This window comes from Phoca vitulina, unplaced genomic scaffold (assembly GCF_004348235.1).
Source record: "Phoca vitulina isolate PV1807 unplaced genomic scaffold, GSC_HSeal_1.0 scaffold1, whole genome shotgun sequence".
NCBI classification, from domain to species: Eukaryota; Metazoa; Chordata; class Mammalia; order Carnivora; family Phocidae; genus Phoca; species Phoca vitulina.
Window position 1 is genome coordinate 87,575,731 of NW_022589704.1, and position 23,121 is coordinate 87,598,851.

The 23,121-nt window shown below is 32.8% G+C and overlaps 1 protein-coding gene across 9 annotated transcripts in view; it reads left to right on the forward strand.

Annotated features, from left to right (window-relative positions):
- LRP1B (LDL receptor related protein 1B) overlaps window positions 1-23,121 on the forward strand; it is a 1,853,519-nt gene that overhangs the window by 1,602,636 nt on the left and 227,762 nt on the right. For all 9 annotated transcript variants that reach the window (XM_032387847.1, XM_032388632.1, XM_032390176.1 and 6 more), the window contains 4 exons: window positions 915-1,098; window positions 5,568-5,653; window positions 11,247-11,369; window positions 13,417-13,598. In XM_032387847.1, the coding sequence (XP_032243738.1) occupies window positions 915-1,098; window positions 5,568-5,653; window positions 11,247-11,369; window positions 13,417-13,598 (575 nt within the window). The remainder of the gene's footprint in view (window positions 1-914; window positions 1,099-5,567; window positions 5,654-11,246; window positions 11,370-13,416; window positions 13,599-23,121) is intronic.

Here is a 23,121-nt window from a genome sequence, read left to right on the forward strand (position 1 = left end):
GTTAATATGATTGTAATCATTTGGCCAGTTATAGGTTCATTTTGTGTAATTACAATTCTCATATACTCCTTGGCAGGAACTGAGTATAGACCTGAAAGGCAGTGACTGATCACAGGATCACAGTATGCCATTTTTTTAGGACTGCAAAGACATATATGATGTGACATTGTATTCAGAATTTACATGAAAGTTTGTAATATTGCATATCATCATCAGAGGTTCGTATAGTACATGATAGAGATGCTAAAGGAAAGATCTGACAATACAGGTTGTTTATAGTGGGGAAATTGTTACTATTATTTTATTTCTCCGGACAACATCAACATGGTTTATGGAATCAGACCCAGTCAACAAATACGAATTGAGGCTTACTGTATGTTACAGACAGTCTCAGCTCTCTGACTGGCTTTATCCAGGCAACTTCATCTTTGTGCCTCTAGGTTTCTCATCAGTTAACTAAAAATAATAATACCTACATCATAGATTTTTGTAAGGCTCTGATAAAATAACATATGCAACAAGTTTTGTGATCTTCAAAGCTCCACTTAATGGTTAATTGTTATGACTGCTAAAGTCCTCTAAAAAGACAATGTAATGTGATAGAAAAAGAACAAAACAAGTTGGCTAGTGTTGTGGTCATTGTCATGCTATTGCCACATGGCTTTGATGATGTCAGTTAACCTTTATAATTTTGCCAACCTCAGATGATCAAAGGAAGATACTTGGGAGAGTTATTTTTTTAGCTTTAGCTTTACTTAATATACGTGATTCTTATTAATATCACTGGAGACAAAAAGACTCGCCATTATCTATTCTTACATGATTTTCTTTCTTGAATCATGCTAAAGGGATATCCAATAGGAAAAGACAGTGACAATGATATGAATTGATTATGCTTGTTTTTCATTCTTTAGTGCAAATGCTGGCCTGGATTCCAACTGAAGGATGATGGTAAAACGTGTGTAGACATTGATGAATGCTCCTTGGGATTTCCGTGTAGCCAGCAATGCATCAATACATATGGGACCTACAAGTGCCTCTGTACAGATGGCTATGAGATACAACCTGATAACCCAAATGGCTGCAAATCACTCTCAGGTATCGAACTGAACTTGTCCACCGATCCAACCTCAGTTACACGTATGGATTCTGAGTTTTATAGCCATTCTTACTGAATTCACTCCTCCTTGCTGTTTCTAAGAAATCAAAATTCTTCCCTACTTACCTTGATATAGGAATCTGTCCCTCTAATTTTGTGTGCTCTCCACAAACTGTTCTGTTTGTAATAAGATTGCATTATGGTCTTGTGAATTATTAAGTGCTTTCTAGATTTTGAGAGTGCTCAGAAATAAAAAGAACTATTTCTAGCAGTTTTTCCTGCTGCATCATAGGTTCTTAGGAGCAGGTTTGGCCAAGACAATTAAAGAGCCTATTGTGACTGGGTTATAATAGTTTTTCCTTCTCCCCTACCCCATACGCACTCATATATGCATGCCAAGGAGAAGAGGTCAATAATGATAATGGTAATGATGATGACAACGGCAATAAATCAGCTATACAGGACTATTTGAATTCTTCCAGTGATTCAGCAAACATTATTAAACTTCTGTTTGTTCCAAGTAGCATGTTTGATTCTGTAGATTAGAAAATTCAGTAGAACATGAACCATAATTTTAAAAATACTGTAATTCATTAGGGGAGAAAATTGCACATATTAAAATAATACAAAGCAATATATAATAAATAATGACTGTTTAAATGAGCAAAAAGTGGTACATAATATGTCTCTTACCCCTTTACTTTGAGTATAGTGAATCCAATTAACATTGCTAGTTTCTTATATATATGCATGTCATATATACATGACAACATTTAAAACATTGGATATTTTATTTATTTACATAAAATAAATACCAGTGACAGATATTCTTAAAATTAGTTTTCGACTGGTTAAACCTTTGCACATTATGGAGAAAAAAAATAGGCCTTTCAAATTTTTTATTTCATTTTAGCTTATTCTTGGAATATTCACCACTGAATCAATTTGTGTATTATTTGGAGCCTGTTTTTTTTTTTTTTTTTTTTAATTTTACCAACCTACTTGCTACATCATGCATTCAGTGACATAAGGTAAGAGAGAGAAAATCTCAAAACCAGTCAATGTTTTTATTACTCTAAGCTTTTTGCTAAGGTTGGTATAAAGGAGATAAATGCTAATGATTACAATTTTGGTCTTATTATATCATGTATCCATGCTGTAGTTGTTTCTCATTAACAGTAATTATTAGAAACTAATAATAATTTTAATACAAAAACAAAGTGTTCCTGAAACATCAATCTTTTGCTAAAGAGAGGATAGATTTTTTCCAACTTTACTGAGATATAGTTGACATAAACTATGTAACTTTATTTTTAAAATTTTAAATAACTGTGTAACTTTAAAGTGTATAATGTGTTGATTTGATACACTTATACTGCAATAAGATTGCCACCATAGTGTTAGGAACACCTCCATCACTTCACCTAATTACCATTTCTTTTTTCTGGCAAAAACATTTAAGCTCTACTCTACTCTCTTAGCAACTTTCAAGTAAATAGTATTATTATCTATAATCACCATGCTGTGCCTTTTATTCTCAGAACTAAGTTGTCCTCTAACTGGAAGTTTGTACTCTTTAACCAGTATCTCCCCATTTCCCTTACCCCTCATACCTGGTAACCACCATTCTACTGTCTGTTTCTATGAGTTTGCCTTTTTCGAGATTCTACGTATAAGTGATCTCACATAGTATTTGTTTTTCTCTGACTTATTTCACTTGGTGTAATGTCCTCAAGGACCATCCATGGCAGGATTTTATTCTTTGTCATGACTGAAAAATATTCCATATTGTGTGTGTGTATGTATAATATTACATATGTATGTGATAAAATATATAATATATACTATATTTAACATACATATACATTACATACTATATAATATACGTATGTGTAAATACAAATATATAAGTGAATACATGTGTTTGAATACAGATATCTATACATATAAATATATATTTACATCTATGTATATCCATGTCACATCCTCTTTATTCATCTGTTGATGGACACTTAGGTTGTTTCCATGTCTTGACTGTTGTGAATAATGCTGCCATAAACATGGGAGTGCAGATGTATCTTTGATACTCTGTTTTCATTTCCTTTGGATAAATATCCAGAAGCAAGATTGTCGGTTCATATGTTAGTTCTATTTTTAACTTTTTTAGAATCTCCATACTGTTTTCCATAGTGTATTTACATTCCTACCAACAATGAACAAAGGTTCCCTTTTCTCACATCCTTGCCAACACTTGTTATCTCAGGTCTTTTTGATGATAGTCATTCTAATAGGTATAAGGTGATATCTCATTGTGGTTTTAATTTGCGTCTCCCTGATGATTACTGATGTTGAGCATCTTTTCATGTACTTGTTGGCCATTTGTATGTCTTCTTTGGAAAAATGTCTACTCAGTTCCTCTGCTGATTTTTATTTATTTGTTTATTTATTTATTTAGTCATAGAGAGGGGGGAGGGTTGGGGAGAGAGGGAGAGAGAGAATCTTAAGCAGACTCCATGCCCAGCACAGAGCTCTATCTCACAACCCTGAGATCATGACCTGAGCCAAAATCAAGAGTCAGACGCTTAACTGACTGAGCCACCCAGGAGGCCCTCCTCTGCCCATTTTTAAATCAATTTTATTTTGTTACTGATTTGTATGAATTCTATATATTTCCAATATTAACCCTAATATTAACACCTTATCAGATACATAATTTACAAATATTTTCTCCCATTCCATAGGTTGCCTTCTAATTATGTTGTTTCTTTTGCTGTGCAGAAGCTTTTTGGTTTGGTATAGTTCTGCTTATTTTTGCCCTTATTACTTGTGTTTTTTTATGTTATATCTAAAACAATCATTACCAAGACCTTAATGGAGACTTTTCTAAATGTTTTCTTCTACGAGTTTTAGAATTTCAGGTATTACATTAAGCTGTAAAGAACATAACTGCCTAAGTATTAAGGTAGACCATGACTGACTAATTTCATATTTATAAATATAGTTGACAAGAGATGGCAAGGTACCTTCAACTGCAGAGCCACCTCTCTTTAGTAAGGTTCTGAGTCTCAGTTTAGCGTCAACACGAAGACTGAATGATTGGTTGGGGGTGCTGCACTTGCTCATGGAAGGAGATGATCAGCATGTGTGGCACACATTTCTAATCCCTGACATAAAGTATGCTAATATATAATATAACACCTATGTATTATATATTTACTGTGAAACTAAAAGATAAGAAGAGGAAAATAATAATTTTTAACATAAGCAATAACTCTGTAACAATAAATGATTTATAATTAAATCCACATTAAACTACATAAAGTGACTACCTTTTTCATTGCTTTTTTCTTTTTTTTTCTAATTTCTACTGACATTAAATTTGTTTATCAGGTAACTAAGTATATGACTTCATCTTAGAAACAAAGCTCTTTAAAAAAAGAGTTTGAACAAAACTTGTAACAACCAAGAATGTGGTCAATTTGAATTTAAATTATTCAGATACATATTCAAATAAATGTGCTATGCAAAACTTTCTGAATATTTTTTATTTACAAATCCAGTTTGTGGGGCACCTGGGTGATGCACTCAGTTAAGCATCTGACTCTTGGTTTTGGCTCAGATTTTCATCTCAAGGTCCTTAGATCGAGCCCCCTGTCAGGCTTCACCCTCAGTGAAGACTCTCTCTCCTTCTCTCTCTCTCTAAAATAATTAAATAAATCTTTAAAAAAATAAAAATAAAAATCCATTTGGTTCCAAAAAAATTCTGAAGAGAAAACCAATCTAAAGGTTTAGAGGATCTTCATATATTTGGAGCATGGTCAGATTCTTCTTCTTATTTTTCCTAGATTCTAGAACAAATGAGATACTACAACATATTAGACAAACTATAAGAAGGAAATAAAGACCATTAACAACAATGAAAGGATTAAAAAAGCCAGATTATGAGGAAAGATGAAATTAATAAACAAAATTTATAGAACCTGGAGTTCCAAAATTATTTAAGAAAAGTCTCCGGGTAGATAAAAGATAGATATGTAGGCAGTGATACTCCTGATTTTCACCAAAGTCATTCTGGCAGCATAAGACTGTTATTTGGTTTTCAAGAAAGAATTTTCTGATTATATGTATTAGCTAAGATAGGTGTAGTTTATTCTTTCCTGAAACTCATTTAAAAATATCAGATTATGATAGCAGATATTTTCCACCAATTCCAAATAAATTAGATAATCTGCTGTTCATGAAAACTGAGGGAAAGAGAGGGATGCATTTAGAATTATCTAGATTTCCCATACTGCCTGGGTATCTGCTGCCTTTTCATTTTATTATCAATTGAAATGCTCAGTGTGAATTTTTTAACCATTAATCTACCAGAGGGCAATGCATTTAAATTTATAATGCTGTTGAAACCAAGCAAAGTTGAAAACCGTACATGTAAAATTCTAATTATGTTTTTTGTCTTGGTATTTAGATGAAGAACCTTTTCTAATTCTTGCTGATCATCATGAAATAAGGAAAATTAGCACTGATGGCTCCAACTATACACTTTTGAAACAGGTATGACATTGTCTTGATGATTTCATACTTAATATGGGTACTCCAGATATGCATGAGAACTATAGAAATATCTCACAACTAGAATTTATGAAGCACTTACTCATGGACACATGCATGTATATATATAAGATTACCATAAATTTTATTTTGTTTGAATTGTCCGGGTGATGTTCCCAACATGTCACATCACATCATATCTAAGAAAGTAAAAAAAAAAAAAAAAAAAAAAAGTAAGGTATAATTAATGGAGGGGAAAAACTGTCTCAAGAAAAGGTAGATTAGAGAAAGCATAAAATTATCTTTTAAAGTATTTCTTATATTACCCAAATTGGTTTTTCCCCCTTGGGATTTAAAAATTAATGCTTTTTGAAGAATTTTAAGTTTCTGTTTATAGAACTAGAAAATAAAACAGGAATGGTAATCTCTAGCCTTTAAAATTTAGAATGAGCAAGTGAGCAAAAGTGTAATGGTAATCCAGCCATGGTTCAAAGGTTGTGAGGCACATATTTTCAATCCTACCCTCTTCATCCCTCAACGTGTCCACTTCAAGGGAATCTGGGTTGCTCCATTTTGATGTTTAAGTTCTATTGTCAGAGTTTGCTTATATCTGTTATTTGAGATAAAAAGGTATGATTTGCACTTCATGACAGGCTAGAAAACTGAATTGCTCACCTCAACTTTTTATTTCTCCCAGTCTGCAGTGAAAATAGCATAAAATCAAGTCATTAAAATGACAGTGATTACTACATGGACTAGAGAAATCGCATGCAGTTAGCTATAGCATAGTTTTAGTTGTCAGGAGAAATAGCTTCTTTGGGAAGATTCAGTTGGTATCTGTTCTGCTACAAATGTCTTTTTGCACCAAACCGTATAATAGTAACATAAATATGTGAAAGCACAGTCTAGAACAAGTGTGCCAAAAATAAGGACATTTCTTGTTCTTGTAGTATGTTTGTGCCAGCATTAGGCATAGGCTTAGAAGGCCATTCATGTGATGATTTTTCAGCAGCATAAAGAATACCTACTTAACTAAAACTATTTTTGCCACCTACTGATGGATTCCTCCATTGCCATTGTCAGTTTCATTCATTTTTCTTAAGAATTTAGTTTCATTTTAAGTGTAAATATTCATTAGCAACGGGGATACTGACTGTCCCTGACAGATTTTTCAGTTTTCCTCTAAGTCACAGATTGAAAATGAAAAGTTCCCATGAAAATCCAGATTTCAGGCTATTCCTGAAAAAAAAAAAAAAATAGGAAGGTACAGCACTGTTGGGCTCACATCCTTGAACGCCCACAATCCAAACTGTGTAGCAGTTGACACTTTGACATAGAGGTCAACGCTCTCAGATTCACTGGAGTCCTCAGACTTCCCGTGTGCTCACCACACATACACTTGTTCATGAATGTCTGTGAGGTTTAGATTCTTGCTCTTGAGATTAGAGTGTGCCACCAACATTCACTGTATCATTAGAGAGAGGCATCTCTTATTGTGAACCCTGGAGAGATTGGGAAAAAATGTAAAATATTTTCATGTTGTTTATAAAAACTAAGCAGAAATCTATTTAAAATATAAGAATTAGACCATTATCTCTTTAAGAGATGAATAATATAAGAATAATAATGAGTAAGAGTATGAGAGAAATAACTCCAGGGAAAAAGTTTTAGCATATATAAATGTGAAAAATGTTTGCGGCCCAAATGGTTTTCTACATTATTTAACTTAATTCTTTTTCTCTGTGTAGTCTAATTTTAAGCTTATAAATAAAGTTACAAAATTTTGAAAATTGTCTTTTTCTTTTGGAGTAGGTCTCCATACCCTCTCTAGGCCTCTCTATACCTTCAAAGTTGAATGTGCCAGCCATTGATTTCCTCGTATGGTATCTGGAAAAGGGACATGCTTATTTTCTCTTTACTAGGTTGTATTTGTTTATTTGTTTAGCATTTCTTCCTTTTAGACTCTGCTATCAGAAAGGGAGAAAGTTCTCTCTTTAGGACACTCTGTGTATAAGCTCAGTTGGACTAATAACTAAAATAGCAACAATATTTATTGACTTCGTGAAGACCATAACAGAGCTTCAGTGACATCTCCTTGCTTTATTTTCCAACTCTGTGACTCAGGACATTTCTGCTGATATCCCTTTTGTTGTTTTCATGGCTAATATGTTGTCAGAGATTGTTCTTAATGGAGGAAAATGATTTTTTCCTGTATGCATCATTTAAGTCTATTTCATATATCCAGACTGCTTTAATGCACACGTTCAGATAGCACTTCTTTCCTGGTATCATTTTCGACTACTACCAATCACTAGTACCTAAGTGGGGGATGACTTTCAGATAGTTTTCTTAGTGTAGTGTTTATGAAAATGAAGAGGGAGTGAGAAAAAAGAGGAAGCTCATGAGGACTGTGAACATCTGTGTCATTGGAAAGCATTTATTAATGTGACCAGTGAGTAAGGAAATAGACACCCAAAAAACTAGACACAACCCTTACATCCAGTTTTGCCTGCAGTCTGTTTGGAATATATCATTTCTGTCAGGGAAGATATTTTTAACTACATTTCATTATAGCATTATAGGAATTTTCAAGGAGTTCTAGGCAGAGAAACAGTTTTTTTTTTTTTCTCAGAGATTTCTGTCTACATGTGCAGAATGAAGTAAAAAACGGAAGTAATTATCTCCCCATATTTTCTCTGAGTCAAAATAAGTGAAAAGACATCCTCGCCTTAAACTTGGGAGGAATCTTTTTGTGTAGGCGATTAGGAAGAACAATTTACCATAATATCTTGAATTTTATTCTCTTTGTTGAAGTCTGTACAATCTCATGAAGCATTACAGTGAAAAAGTATAACAACTGGTAGATTATTCTTTGCCCTATGTATTCTAAAACAGAGTGGTAGCTACGCCAGCTGTAACTTAAATTCTTACACCACATGCATAAAGAAAATGTACTTTAATAACATGCACTTGGGAAGTGAAATGCATTAATCAAGTATTAATTTTATGAATTTAGGTGCATTAATCAAGTGGCTTTCCAATGTTACCCAATTCAGTCCTAGCAGTGCCTTTTATTCCAGTAAAATTGCATAGAGAAACAAAACACAATTTCCTAAATTAATCATCTTGAACCAAAGGGTGCAAATCTTCAGCTATAGAAATGAAAGAAACAAATAGGATTTTGATGAAACCAATTTTCAGCTCTAAAACCACTGGGATGACTTTAGTGTTTAGACATTATTTTGACCATGCCCTTGGCTGTTTTAATGTTCCTTGAATATGATTCTGCAAAGAGAGAATTGCAAAGTTTTCTGTGGGGATTAAGGGTAAAGTTGTAGAAAAATGACCAGCTTGGTTAGATAGAAATGTCAGGATTCAGAGCTTCCGTTCCTCTGCATTTATAGCTTTAATTTATTATAGTTGAATTGCTAAATTTGGAATTGGATTTTCATTATCTGAATTGATTATTGTAAAGAAAGGAATCAAATAATTCTGCCATGATTGGGTAAATCTTTCCTAAAGTTAGTGACAAGATTCTCTCCAGCTTTTCTCTATAAAGCTCTAATTCATCCATCTGAATTACAGGCCATCACAGAACCCTAACACATTTACCTTACTCCTCCGCTGTTAAAAGCATTTGAACAGAAAGGATATTACAAACTACTATTGGAGTGAATTTATTAAACTCTCTACAGAACTTGGACTATACTCAATTTGTATTTTAAAACTTTGATTGATTTTGCATAGACAGTTTCCTAGATATGTATGATGAAGTACATTTAGTTAAGGAGTCCTCCAGTTTTTAGCTTGTGAATGAATATTTAACAAATCTTTTGAATCTGTGACTGATTTTTTTAAGCATTTATGGTCATTATTTTTGATTAGTAATGTCAGTAAGAAGTATACTTGTGTTTATTCATCTGGGTGTAGTGAGGAATTTACACACAGTCGTGTTTACTTATGTCTCTTATTTATGACCAATGGCAGGCAGTTCCAAGGGGTCAGGCTATTTCAGGTTAACTTAATAGTCTGGGGCTGAGAAAAGAGATTGCTCACATTAAGCCAACTAAAAACATAAGATTTGAACCTATGATTTTAATGCATCACCATTAGAATTTAGCCCTGCTGAGAGAAGAAAAAAAACCAGTATTTGCCAGAACCTTCTTTGAATTGCTTCTATAACTAGGCCATCCTTAGTCTTCTAGATCATTGGAAAGAAATAAAATATGAACAGTAATAATTTAGCCTCATCCTGAGTCTTATAAAAGAGTTTATAAATCTAATGCAGAGTCATTCTATCTAATTTTAAATTTGGGGAATAGATCTGGAAACTGAACCCAGGTGTGGTAATTATCATCCTTCCTTTCCCTCCCCCTCTAACCAAACAAAACAGCCGATTTCCCTGAAGGTGCTAATCCTTACCCATAGGACTATAGCTACTCATAAATGACCCCCAAAACAATTTGAGACTTATTACAATTTTAGGTTAAATATAGATATAAGCAAGTTTACAACAGATATAAAGATATGGCGACGATCTCTTAGGGCTTTGCCAAATGTCTATAGTGTCAATTATTTTTTAATACATAAAATTTATATATTGATAAATTATCCAATCCTTAAAATGAGTTAACACAATTAAAATCCTAATCCAAGTTTTGTTAGTCCATTGGGGTAGTAAATCTATGAGTCCTAATGAAAGGTCAGAATTAAATTAACCCCTCAGCAATCATTTGAACAATTTAGCACTTAAAAAGATTCCCAGATACTGATGTACAATTCTTAAATCAAATCTGTCAAAACACATACCTATCAAACCAAAGAACTGTGGTATTCAGAAACATATCAGTTGGATTCATGTTCAGTTCTGTTACCCTCTAAAAAAGACATGAGTCTGAAGGCAAGCATTTCCTCATGTTTCCTTGTGGAATAAAAAGATGTTGCCCACCAAGTTCCTCATTGGTCAAATACTCACCTAAGATTATAAATTTTAAATTCTAATATGGCACTATTTTGGCTGGAGGGCCCTTGGAAGCAAGAAGAAACAAAACAAGGCAGCTCATTTATGTTGTTGAGGCAAGTGATTTTGGCCAAAGTAGATTCTATACCTTCTTTTCTGACTTTCATCAGATGGCTATCCAGGGCTTATCTTCAATCTTCAGGGATCTCCAGCCTTTCCAATTTAGATATATGCTCTTTTCTGGTTACTCTACAGAACAGATAATAATGACAGTAAATTTGTACTTTTTAACATTAACCTAAAGTGAGAGTCTTTCACTTTATCTCCCTAAAAGCAGATTTTTTTTTCACCCACGATACTGGCTATTTACTTACATCTTTATCTATAAGCAGTCCAAAATTTTTGTGACCAACATGGAAAAATATTTTCAAATAAATTATGCAACATCTTAGGTGTATGGTATAGAGAAAATGTAAACATAAAATGCTTTTAAAAGAATTGGTCACAAATGCTCTTCATTGTAATAACTATAACTATTTAGGTTCAAAAGGAGATAGTGATTCTTATGAATTCCCAAAACATTTTAAAATAATTTCTATTAACTCTTATTCATACTTTTCCTTTTTTTATTTTTAGGGATTAAACAATGTTATTGCTATAGATTTTGATTACAGAGAAGAATTCATCTATTGGATTGATTCTAGCCGACCCAATGGCAGCCGCATAAATAGAATGTGTTTAAATGGAAGTGATATTAAGGTAACTACCTGTTACAATGATGGGATTATTGGATATTTTATTGGTATAGCTGACTTGAATAGAAAATGTTATTTGATGGTAATGATACAACTCATAGAATGTACTAGGTTGATTTGAATTTCACATTTGTACAGTGTTAATACATACTTTAAATATGAAATATGAGGCTTTTTAATCCATATGTTTCATTATAACACTATTACTTGCAATAAGATTAGAATCAAATTGGGTAAATAAAATTCAGAATTTTATTCACAACCCTAGAAAACGTGAGAGATGCTTTCGACTTGAATGATTAGTGCCTGACTTGCAATTGTGTTAATTTATATAAAAGGGAAAGTTGAGTCTGAGAATCTATAATTGAAAAAATTAATTACTGGACTCTAGATTGAAATTATAGCACTATTAAAATTAACCTCCTATACATGGAAATAATTGAATGCATTTCTGTAAAATCATGAATGTTCCAATCAGACAGCATCATAATTAAATACATGTCACATTCTAGATATGAGCTACTTGGCACTATTTCTGAGTTATCTTGAGTTTTATGTTCTGCTGAAGTGAGCACTGTGTTATCTTGAGTTTTAAAATAAAATTATTTGAAAAATAAAATAAAATAACTTGCTCTGCATATATGCAATAAAATATAAAGACATTTAAATTCAAGTACATGGAACCTTCAATTACTTTAACTTTTTTTGTAACCTTCTATAATATCATACAGAAATTTTTAGTGGGAACAGTCATTTTTGAAAATATTAATAAAATCTTGAAATGTGTATATGCAACGCCAAGATGACCAGTGTGATTGTATTTATGTATAAACTTTATATATTTATGTATGAGCTGATAATTTATAAATGAAATATCAGTATATTTATAGAACAAACAAGCAGATGAATTTTGTCTTTTTTAATTCTTTGGCTATTTATATAAAAACTGTAAAAGTAGCAGTAGTCATTTTTTTTTTTACAAGACATTTAAATTTTTGGTTACTTTTATATTTTTGAATATATTTTAATATTTTTAAAGGATTAATTATCTACCACCGTGGGACTACTAGCCTGTTACTACTTTAAATCGTGTCATAACACAGGGTGACAAAATGAATCATATTTCTATTGAGATCACTAATTCACTGATTTTCACATAAATTGTCAGCCATGCCAACTTTTTAAAAGTGGAAGTTAGGAGAAAGAAGAAAATATATCTTGCAATTCAATACAGTAGATTGATACTATTAGTTGCTGAAAATGCTCATGTAGTCATATATATATGGTATCTTTACTATTGATAACATTAGGGAAAGGATAACTATAAACTTTCATTATTGTTTTCTTGTCTCTAACTATTGGGTTCTATATAGCCCAAAGTTTCAGTTTCTCCTTTCACATAATCCTCAAAGCACTGAGAACTCAGAAATAGCAGTCATATAGAATCTTTGGTTATTTTATATGCTTCATATTTGTACGTAAAGTGTTTATATCCTTATTATAGCTGATATTGACATGGGTTAGAATCAAGTGCAGGAGTTGTGTGAATTTCACTTCCTTTGGTTAGGTAAAATAATGTATGTTCTCACTTGTATTTTTTTCTCTTGTTGTAGTAGGTAATTTAAATAGGGCAAGAGCAGCTGGGAGAGTGGAGAATGCTATCTCCCCCAAAACCTGTTAAAGATAAATAATATCAATAATTCTGTGTGTTTTTGTGTGTGATAGAATTTCTGCCCCCAATTTTTAGAAGACAGGTAAGCTATAACAAAAATGTCATCAACAACTTTGTAGCTGCCCAACAGCTTTTTATTTTGGTGTTTACTTCTTAAGCCCATATGTCATTTTTAGGGACCTGATTACAGATGTGGTAATTTCTCACAGCACAAACAAGTAATTTTATTAGAATAGATTTGTTCTATGTTTTATGCTTATCTAGATTCCATTTCTAATGTTTAAGTAGAATTCTATAATCTCTGTAAAAAATCAAGAAGCAATTGCTGAGTTCTTAAACTAGGTATTTACACTAACTTTTTAAATTCTTATTTTGTTAGGTAGTGCATAACACAGCTGTCCCCAATGCACTTGCTGTCGATTGGATTGGAAAAAACCTCTATTGGTCTGACACAGAAAAAAGGATCATTGAAGTATCCAAACTCAGTGGCTTATACCCTACTATACTTGTTAGCAAAAGGCTGAAGTTCCCCCGGGACCTGTCTTTGGATCCTCGAGCTGGGTTTGTAACAAACATTGAAAATCTTAAATTAGAGATTGAAACTGTGGGTTATATTCAGTGTGGTAATTCCCATTCTGTAGGTTTTAACATGAAAACCAATATAAAGTGTAATGTGTAGACATTCTTACTGGGAAGTCAAAAATAGAAATGTGACTATCACGGTGAAAAAGAAAAACGTTTAAAATGATGAGATTTTGCAGCAAGTATTTTTGAAAGTTTTAAGCGCAACTGTTTTTCTAACTAATCTATAAATGTAGTGGAAATAAATAAAATGTACAGAGTTCTCTAATTTTAATGCCTTTAAATCTTGGAGGAAAGGTAGCGATTGTGGTGGGTCACAAATACGGATGATATAATTCCTCTATCACTTTAAGGCAAAAGACATATGTAGTAACCACAGATAATAAATAACAAGGTGCATTATCCATGCATTCCAAAGGGATAGCAAAGTGGAAATATTGAGAAAGATTCATATTGGAGCTGTGTTTTGTTGCATTTCGTTGTAAGAAAGGAGAACGAGTCATGGTAAGGATTAAGGACAGCAGGCTGGAGATTCCAGATGAGGGAAGAACACACAATAAGGTGTCAGTGCTTAGGTGTCAAAGTCAGATATATGGCTGCTAAAGTTCTATAGATTATGACCATTACCATTCACTTTTAATTATGTTGTTTTGGTAGAGAGGCATGCCTTTCTTTCTTTTTTTTTTCAGTATAATTTAGCATGATTACATACTCCAAAATGATCTCTGTAGAAGTTCAACCTACTCAACATGCTTGTTAAAATAACAAATTTAGAGAAAATTTGATTTTTTAAAATAAGACACATTCACAGTAACAAGTATTATAATAACAGTAGTGCTCTAAATTTTCTGCTGTATAAATTAATTTCACTAAATATATTTCATGAAATCACTGCTTTTATCTTATCATATACAACAGTTAGACTTTGCTTCTTGCTAATACGTTGTATCTGTTTTTTTGGTCCCTTATGTTTATAATTGGCAATGTGATCATATCACTGTATATTTTATAGCTTAATTTTAAACATTACTTTGGGTAAAAGCAGTATCTAATAGGAGAAGACTTGTACTGTAAATACTTTTCTGTTTCCAAGGTAATGTGCAACTTTTAACTTTTATATGTTCATATAATTATGTAACCATTTTGTTACCTTTTAAAGTATTTTCTTTCCCATAGTAACAAAAGATTCAAAAGAGTGTCAATTCCATTTTAATTGAAACAGAGTAACAAGAGAGTTTGTTTTTAATATGTTTCAGGAAATAATGGCCAGATGTACTAAGTTTGACTATTATCATCATTCATTCATAAGAATGTGAATATTTTAATTCCTTCAGTATTTTATCAGAAGACATTTATTTTAGTGTGTTCAAACCATTGTCCTTTTCTTTGAAACCCAATATGGCTGGCTTAGCTTCTCATTTTATACTCTTCAGGATGCTTCGTATTAAACAGACAAACGTTACCTATAGATCATAATAGTCTTGTGAAATTTACTAGTTATAAAACAAAAACTGTGTCCTTGCCTAGTGAACACAGCTGAGTCTAACTTTAAGTTTTATTTCTCCTGGGTTACAGGTATTATTACCCTGTAAACTGAAAGCAGCCTTAAGTTATCATTAATATAAACCCATCCATCAAAAGTGTCAGTTAAAATAGTGAAGTACTGGGGCGCCTGGGTGGCTCAGTTGGTTAAGCGACTGCCTTCGGCTCAGGTCATGATCCTGGAGTCCCGGGATCGAGTCCCACATCGGGCTCCCTGCTCGCGGGGAGTCTGCTTCTCCCTCTGATCCTCTTCCCTCTCGTGCTCTCTGTCTCTCATTCTCTCTCTCTCAAATAAATAAATAAAATCTTAAAAAAAAAATAGTGAAGTACTAAATTATTGTAAATGTTATGAAAGACTCCCTTGATTTTAATTTTGAATAATATTTTATGATATAGATCTGCCATATTATAACCAAAAAAACAGATAAAAATTGGATCTTTTTATGTAACAATTAAAGCCACCTATTTTAGCAGATAAAATTTAATGACACCTTTTTGTACATGTTTTTTTTGTTCCCCAGAGTGAGGCAATAGGGCAACCTGGATTTTAGTTTTTATGAGATGAGCTTCAGGGTGAAAATTCCATGACTGTCTAAAATATTGTGTAATCCTGCTTAAAAAAATCAGCTTAAATTATAAGATTATGTGATAAAAATGTCCTTGAATCCTTCCACATCAGATTAACATTGCAGTTTACATAAATTTTGAATTTGCCAATATGACTGACCCCCCATTTCCTTAATGAGTGTGATTTCTGTCCTGATATTTAGTGAGGGATAAGGCAAGGGTTTGTTTAAAGGAGGATAAAGATCACTGAACTAATATAATGAAGCAGCTAAACTTTTAGGAGGTAGCTTAGGGGTCCTTTCTGTCTTTTAATAATAGTATCCCAGTTGTCACAATATCCATTTCATATGGTGGTTACTAAGAATGGTAAAGAAGATACAAGTAGACTGATCATCTTCCTGTTTGTTACATTTAAATTCAGCTGAGATTCAATTATCCTAATCATTCTGTTATCTGGTTTAGTTTGGGAAATACTGTTCTAATTTATCATAAGTTTTGGGCAGTTAATATTATTTGCATCAATGTTTATAAAAATTGCCGTTTATGCAGAATATATATATGTATATATCTATGCATTTTAAAGTAGAATAGAAAATATAATGTTAAAGCCAGACTGAGCATAATTTTATCTTTTTTTGGATGATTAATATGTTATTTCAAGTAATCACATAACAAAAGACCATTATGACAGACAATAAAGTAAATGTGTGCTATGACTGGTTAATAGAAAATTATTCATTTATTCAGCTCATATTTCTTTAGCGTTTGGTGTCTATCAGTCACTGTTCTAGGTAGGAGCATAAAAATAAAAGGCACAGTCCAATCTCTAGGTATTTCACAGTTCAGTGGGTAGGCAGATGAGTAAATAATTACAATACAATGCAATAACTTATTAAAATAGAAAAAAGTCAATCAGAGGAAGACATGTATCATATGACCTCACTGATATGAGGAATTCTTAATCTTAGGAAACAAACTGAGGGTTGCTGGAGTGGTGGGGGGTGGGAGGGATGGGGTGGCTGGGTGATAGACATGGGGAGGGTATGTGCTATGGTGAGCGCTGTGAATTGTGTAAGACTGTTGAATCACAGACCTGTACCTCTGAAACAAATAATACATTATATGTTAAAAAAAACAAAAAAGAAGAAGAAGAAAATAGCAGGAAGAATGAAGGAGGGGGGATTGGAGGGGGAGACGAACCATGAGAAACTATGGACTCTGAGAAACAAACTGAGGGTTCTAGAGGGGAGGGGGTGGGAGGATGGGTTAGCCTGGTGATGGGTATTAAAGAGGGCGCGTACTGCATGGAGCACTGGTGTTATACGCAAACAATGAATCATGGAACACTACATTAAAAACTAATGATGTAATGTATGGTGATTAACATAATAAAAAAAAGTCAAAAAAAGAAAAAAATAGAAAAAAAAAGGAAAATAGAAAATGTTTCTATCTCAACTAGAATCAGAGTCCGCTTCCTGGACAAGACTGGTAGAGTAAGAATTAGCCAGGTGATGCAGTGCTCTTCAGAGCAGGAGGTATTTCAGGCAAAAGGAACAAGCTCTGTGGGAAAGCAAAGATGTGTAGAAGAGCACGGCACATTCAAGGAATTGAAAGAACTCATGATTGGAACAATTTAAGTATACACATTTGTGAAACTTTGATGCCAGACTTCTTTGCAGAGCAAAAAAAACCTAGGGATAAAAATGCAACACACCACAACAATAACAACAGCAAACCAAACTTTATTAAGACTTCTGGCTCAGGCAAACAGGTGAATAGAGGAATGTTTCCCTAGAATATGAGGAATACAGGAAAGGGGCAGAGATAAGAAAGGGAGATGATCAATTTGTAAACCTATTGGGATTGGAGTTCCCATGTTATAATAATGATAATGAAGATAACTAACCGCTTCTCTAGAATTCCATGTATTTGAAAACTGTGTCTGAATTTTATCACTTTAGTTGCTTGTACTGTTTTCCGAGTCTGTGAGAAAGATATTATTTTTTCACTATTATCCTTAAAGTACAGAGGAGAACATTCAGCCTCAAAATGGCCAAGTGATTTTCTCAGGATCATTTATGTAGTAAGATATTAAGTTGGGGATTTAACCCAATTTTCAAGCTTTGGTCCCATACTTTTCCTATTATATCACATTAGAATTTTCAGTAACAAAATAATCTCGGATCATGAGCATGTTTTTCAAGAGCTATACAAACAGGAATAAGAAAACAAACATAAAACTATAGTTTCTTCCATTTTAATAATTAGCCTTTTTACAAAATTCTAAATGTAGATATGAGTTTTTTTGGAAACAAAATCATTACAAGCATGCCTTATTATTAAGAATATTTTTGTTTGGATTCCTTTTCTAATAGTATGTTAACAATACCACAAGAAAATAATACTAGGTGCGATTTTGAATTATAAATATATTTTAATGAAAGCATATTGAAGGACTCATATAAAACTCAGTATCTGTATCCATTATTGCCAATATGGATAATGATAATGCAAATAAATTTGAAAAAGACAAATTTTATATTTCTGTATTTTCCTTATGTCATTCTTTCTTCCTAGAATGCCCTTCTGATTTTCCTCTAGTTGCAACAACTTCCCATTTTTCCAACAACAGCAGAAGATATCACTTCCTCTGTGAAACATTCTCCAGCTATGCTTAAGAAGTCCCCACATATTGAACACACACCATTACATTACTTTTTAGTTTTTTCAAATTTTTATTTTTTGAGGTATAATTGACATAAAACATTAGATTAGTTTCAGGTGTACATATGACTATTATTGGTATAAATGTCTTTCTCTCCATCTAGAAAGTAAGTTCTTTAGCAAAAAGGCCGTGTCTTGATCACTGGTTGTGCCAAGCACAGAGATTGTTAACTTCACTGCAAAAGGAAATAATAAATGGGCAACTGGATGTACACAGCAAATGGGGTTATAGTTACAGGGACATTGTACCTGCATCATCACCCAAACCAATATATCAGTATGTAAATAACCTGCATGTTTCAAGGAGAAAAGTCATAAGGGAACTTTTGTTGTGAGGGAATGAAAGGCATACCAGGAATGAAAACTCAGTTTCTGATTTCTGTGGGAAAATAGAAATACTTTATTAAAATAAACAGTCACATAAAAAATCCTTTCTCTATCAATTTTTAAACCTATATTCCCATACTTAGTCAGAAACATATAGGAAATGAATATGAAAAATTTATTTATAATTCAAAATCAGAAATAATTGCAGTTGGGGGAAATGTCGCTGAGTATATTTCCTGAATTCAGAAAAAAAATAGTAAAACCTGAGAGCAGATTTCTATTTTAATTTTTTTAAAGAAATATAGTATATTATACTAAACTATAAAAGACATTCTCAGGAACCACAGCAGCCTATTGTTATGGTTACAGTAAACATTGTTTTCTATGTTCACACTTTGTTATAACTTACAGAATAGATATTATTTGGAGCTGAAGTTTTTCAGATATGATCTTAGGTAAACATTACATATTATATGGATGAAATTTAGAACTCTGCTTTTGACATTTTCACTGAAGTTTTCATTTTTCAGCTTTAATTATTTACAGCAAATTTTGTACTTAGGTAGTTTTTAAGAAGTTGAATTTCAGATGTTAAAATTACCAGAATGTCTGGTACAGACTTATTGAAAAATTTGGAAAAAATGTATGCTAATGGGGCTTAAGTATGGAAAAGGAAATGAAATTTAGCCATCAAAATGTGGGTACCCATAAGGAGAGAGAAATCTGGTGTCTATGAAGATTCATTCATACCTGAAAAGAGTTAAACTATACTTTTCTTCAAAGCAATAGAATATTTTCATAATATTCTTTTGGTTGATGAGTACTTAAATAGACAAATCATGTAATAAAACACAAAATCCAGACAAATTAGGAACGCCTGGGTGGCTCAGTTGATTAAGTGTCTGCCTTCGGCTCAGGTCATGATCCCGGGGTCCTGGGATCGAGCCCTGCATCGGTCTCCCTTCTCAGCGGGAGGCCTACTTCTCCCTCTGCCACTCCCCCTGCTTGTGCTCTCTCTCTCTCTCTGTCAAATAAATAAATAAAATCTGAAAAAAAAAAAAAAATCCAGACAAATTATATAATACTATACACACAATCCAGATGCAACAGGTCACCTATTAAGTGGGTATTACTAAACCAATATATATATAGAGGGAGTGTACACATATATATGAAATGTATATTACATCTAGTACAGATAAAAAGTAATAGCTAATATTTGCTAAACTCTTACTCCATGTTTATCAATGTTCTAAATTTGTTCCCTATATCCTATCATTTAATCCTCATGGTGATCTTATGAGGAGGAACTATTATTATTCTTTTCAACATGTGAGTAAACACAGGCTCAAAGAGGCTAATTGGCCAGATTCACACAGCTAGTTATAGGTGGACCCGAAATTTGAACCTGATTAATCTGTTTCTAGAGCTCATTTCCTTAAGGCTCTACATAATGCGGCTTAAAGAAAAAGGTAGTCTATAAATCTGGAGACCTGAGCCCTTGTTCCAACTGTATCACTATCCTAATAGATTATGACAACACACATAATCTTATATGGTCTCAGTTTATCAGTAAAATGAAGGTCTTAGGCCACATGATCTTGAAGACCTGTTACACATTAAAATCTTCAATTAAATTATATTCTGTTGTAAAATCTGAAGGAGATAAGGATTATTCTTACTTTTATAAGGTAGCTATGAAGATTAGATTTATGTTGAAAGAACTATTAGTGGGGCGCCTGGGTGGCTCAGTCGTTAAGCGTCTGCCTTCGGCTCGGGTCATGATCCCAGGGTCCTGGGATCGAGCCCCGCGTCAGGCTCTCCAGTCGGCGGGAAGCCTGCTTCTCCCTCTCCCACTCCCCCTGCTTGTGTTCCCTCTCTCGCTGTGTCTCTCTGTCAAATAAATAAATAAATAAATAAAATCTTTAAAAAAAAAAAAAGAAAGAAAGAACTATTAGTGAGCACAATATTTCTTTCATGCTTTCTTCCATCTAGTAAAATTATCATTCCTTCTTTTGTGCCTCCATAGTAAAGTAGTTTTATCATAATACCTTTTATTTCATTTGTTTTACATCCGCCTCTATTGCATTCACTGAGAGATCTTTAAAGGCAAAAATCATATCTGTTTACCTCTGTGTTCCCCGTTCTAAGGAGTATCTGGTATATGGCCTCAAAAAATTATTGTTTCAAAATATGGTTCTCACGCTACTTAAGAATGGCTCTGGGGCTGATTAGAGTTGTTATACCAGCTGAGTGAATCAAGGTAGGTTCTTTGATTATGAGGCCTGAGAATCTACATCATTAGTGCTTTGTGGGTTCCTCTGTTCACAACATATGTGTTGTTCAATTACACATGCAATAAAGAAAAGTAATTCTGTAGACCAGAGAAAGCTAAAGCACAGTTTCCCAAAGTGTGTTTCCTGTGAACTACCCTAGGAAAATAAATGCTATCACCCAAGATTATGTGATAAAGAAAGGGACACCATACCTCCCTCTGAGAGAAACACCGTGTCGTATTAAAGCATATTAAAGGCTTTTACAATAAAAAAAAAAAAAAAGATGATGCTTATTTTGTTAAAGAAAGCATTTCTCAAATATGTTTAATCTTGAAACCTCTCTGGAAAAATGTGGTCAGGGAAGAATTTGTGGAGAATGGAGAGGCAAAGTGAATTATGTCTATATGAAAAGATCTGTGTAATTGAAGAGGAATGATCTCTTCCAGTGATTCATGGAAGTGCAGAAGTGAAAATGTGGGACTGTAAATACTGCAACTAGAGCTGAAGTGACACATTTTTTAATGGTGGGGAGTAATTGGGAGAAGTATATTTGTGCCTTTTTTAAGGAGAGCTTGTATGGCAGGGACAGGATTTCAAAACTCTTAGTGAGCTTTCTGGGAATGATGTAACAGATGTCAGACTCCATGAAATATGCTCTTCCTGTTCTTGATATCTTGGCTCAAGATGGTGATAGGACCAGCCAAAAAAAAAAGTTCAGATTATAGATAAAAATTTTAAATTGCTGTATATGGATGTCAGACCATTTGGAATTCATAATTTACTTAATGACTCCAGAAACATTATTATTCACATCCAATAATTTGCAATATTTTATTGATAACATTTGATGGAGAAAACTTTTTTTTTTTTTTTTTTTTTTACTTTTGGGATGTTTGAATTGCAAGTGCAAGTGCATGTATAGAAATATGAATACTGCCTCTAATTAAGCCAAATTGGACATATACTTTGTAATGGTACAGAATGTTATTGAAATACTACTTTAAATTTTTATTTGTTTATATTCACTTCTCAAAAACGTCGTGGTTGTATAGAAACCCAAATATATTTGGTCATATCTGACCCGTGTGAGAGAAGCTAGCATATATATGATATCATCTATTAGGTGAAAACATTGCTATGTTAGTGTTCCCAAGACTCAGAGACAGTGAGCCAAGGAGGAATGTTCTGATTTCAGTGAGATAAACTATCTTTGCATTTTTACTTCTTTCTGATTCATTTTCTTCCTTTTTATCTATACTGCCATTATCTCTAGTATAGACAGCAAGGTGCACCTCCATAAATTTACTAGAAAGGAATAGATTGTGTTTTTCTAGATGTATTTTGTGACATATGTTTGCTTTCAAAATAAAAATATAATAATTCAAGATTTAAATAACTTAAAATAATTCAAGATTTAAAGAAACAGTACCTTTAATCAATTTCTAAAAGGCTTGGTATCTATTATTATCTGCTGATGTGAAATTTTTAAATTTGCTCAGAACTACCATAGATATACATAAGCACTGGATAGCAAGTCCAGTATTGCTCTATGCAAACTTGACTGTTGTATTTCCAGACTCAAATTTGTTTTTAAATTCTCACTCTCAGAGCTCTCTTTGAATCTCTGCTTGCAATAGTCTACCTTTTGTTTAGTCCTTATCAGATACATGTTTCTTACTTTAAGTGCCGTGCTTAATTAAGACTCTTAATGATATTTTGGCTAGTAAAGAACTTTTAAAAATATCTTTATAATCTGCTATCCCCTGCCTTTATTGCAGAACGCCAAAAAATGATTGTCAACACAAAAATGCACATATTTCTTACAATGATTATTTATGTTAGCCCAGTATTTGATAAATGGTTTTCCTCAAATCTTTTATTTCTCTTATAGTGTGTGGTTAAAATGTCTAAACATAATTATCACTGTCAGAAAGTATGAGGAAAATTTTTCTTTAAGGAACATTTTGATTTTAAACCAAATGTGCCAGTTATAAACCATATAGAATAATCTTCATACCATATTATTTTAATTACACATCTTCCAACTATGAAGAACTAATTGCCAG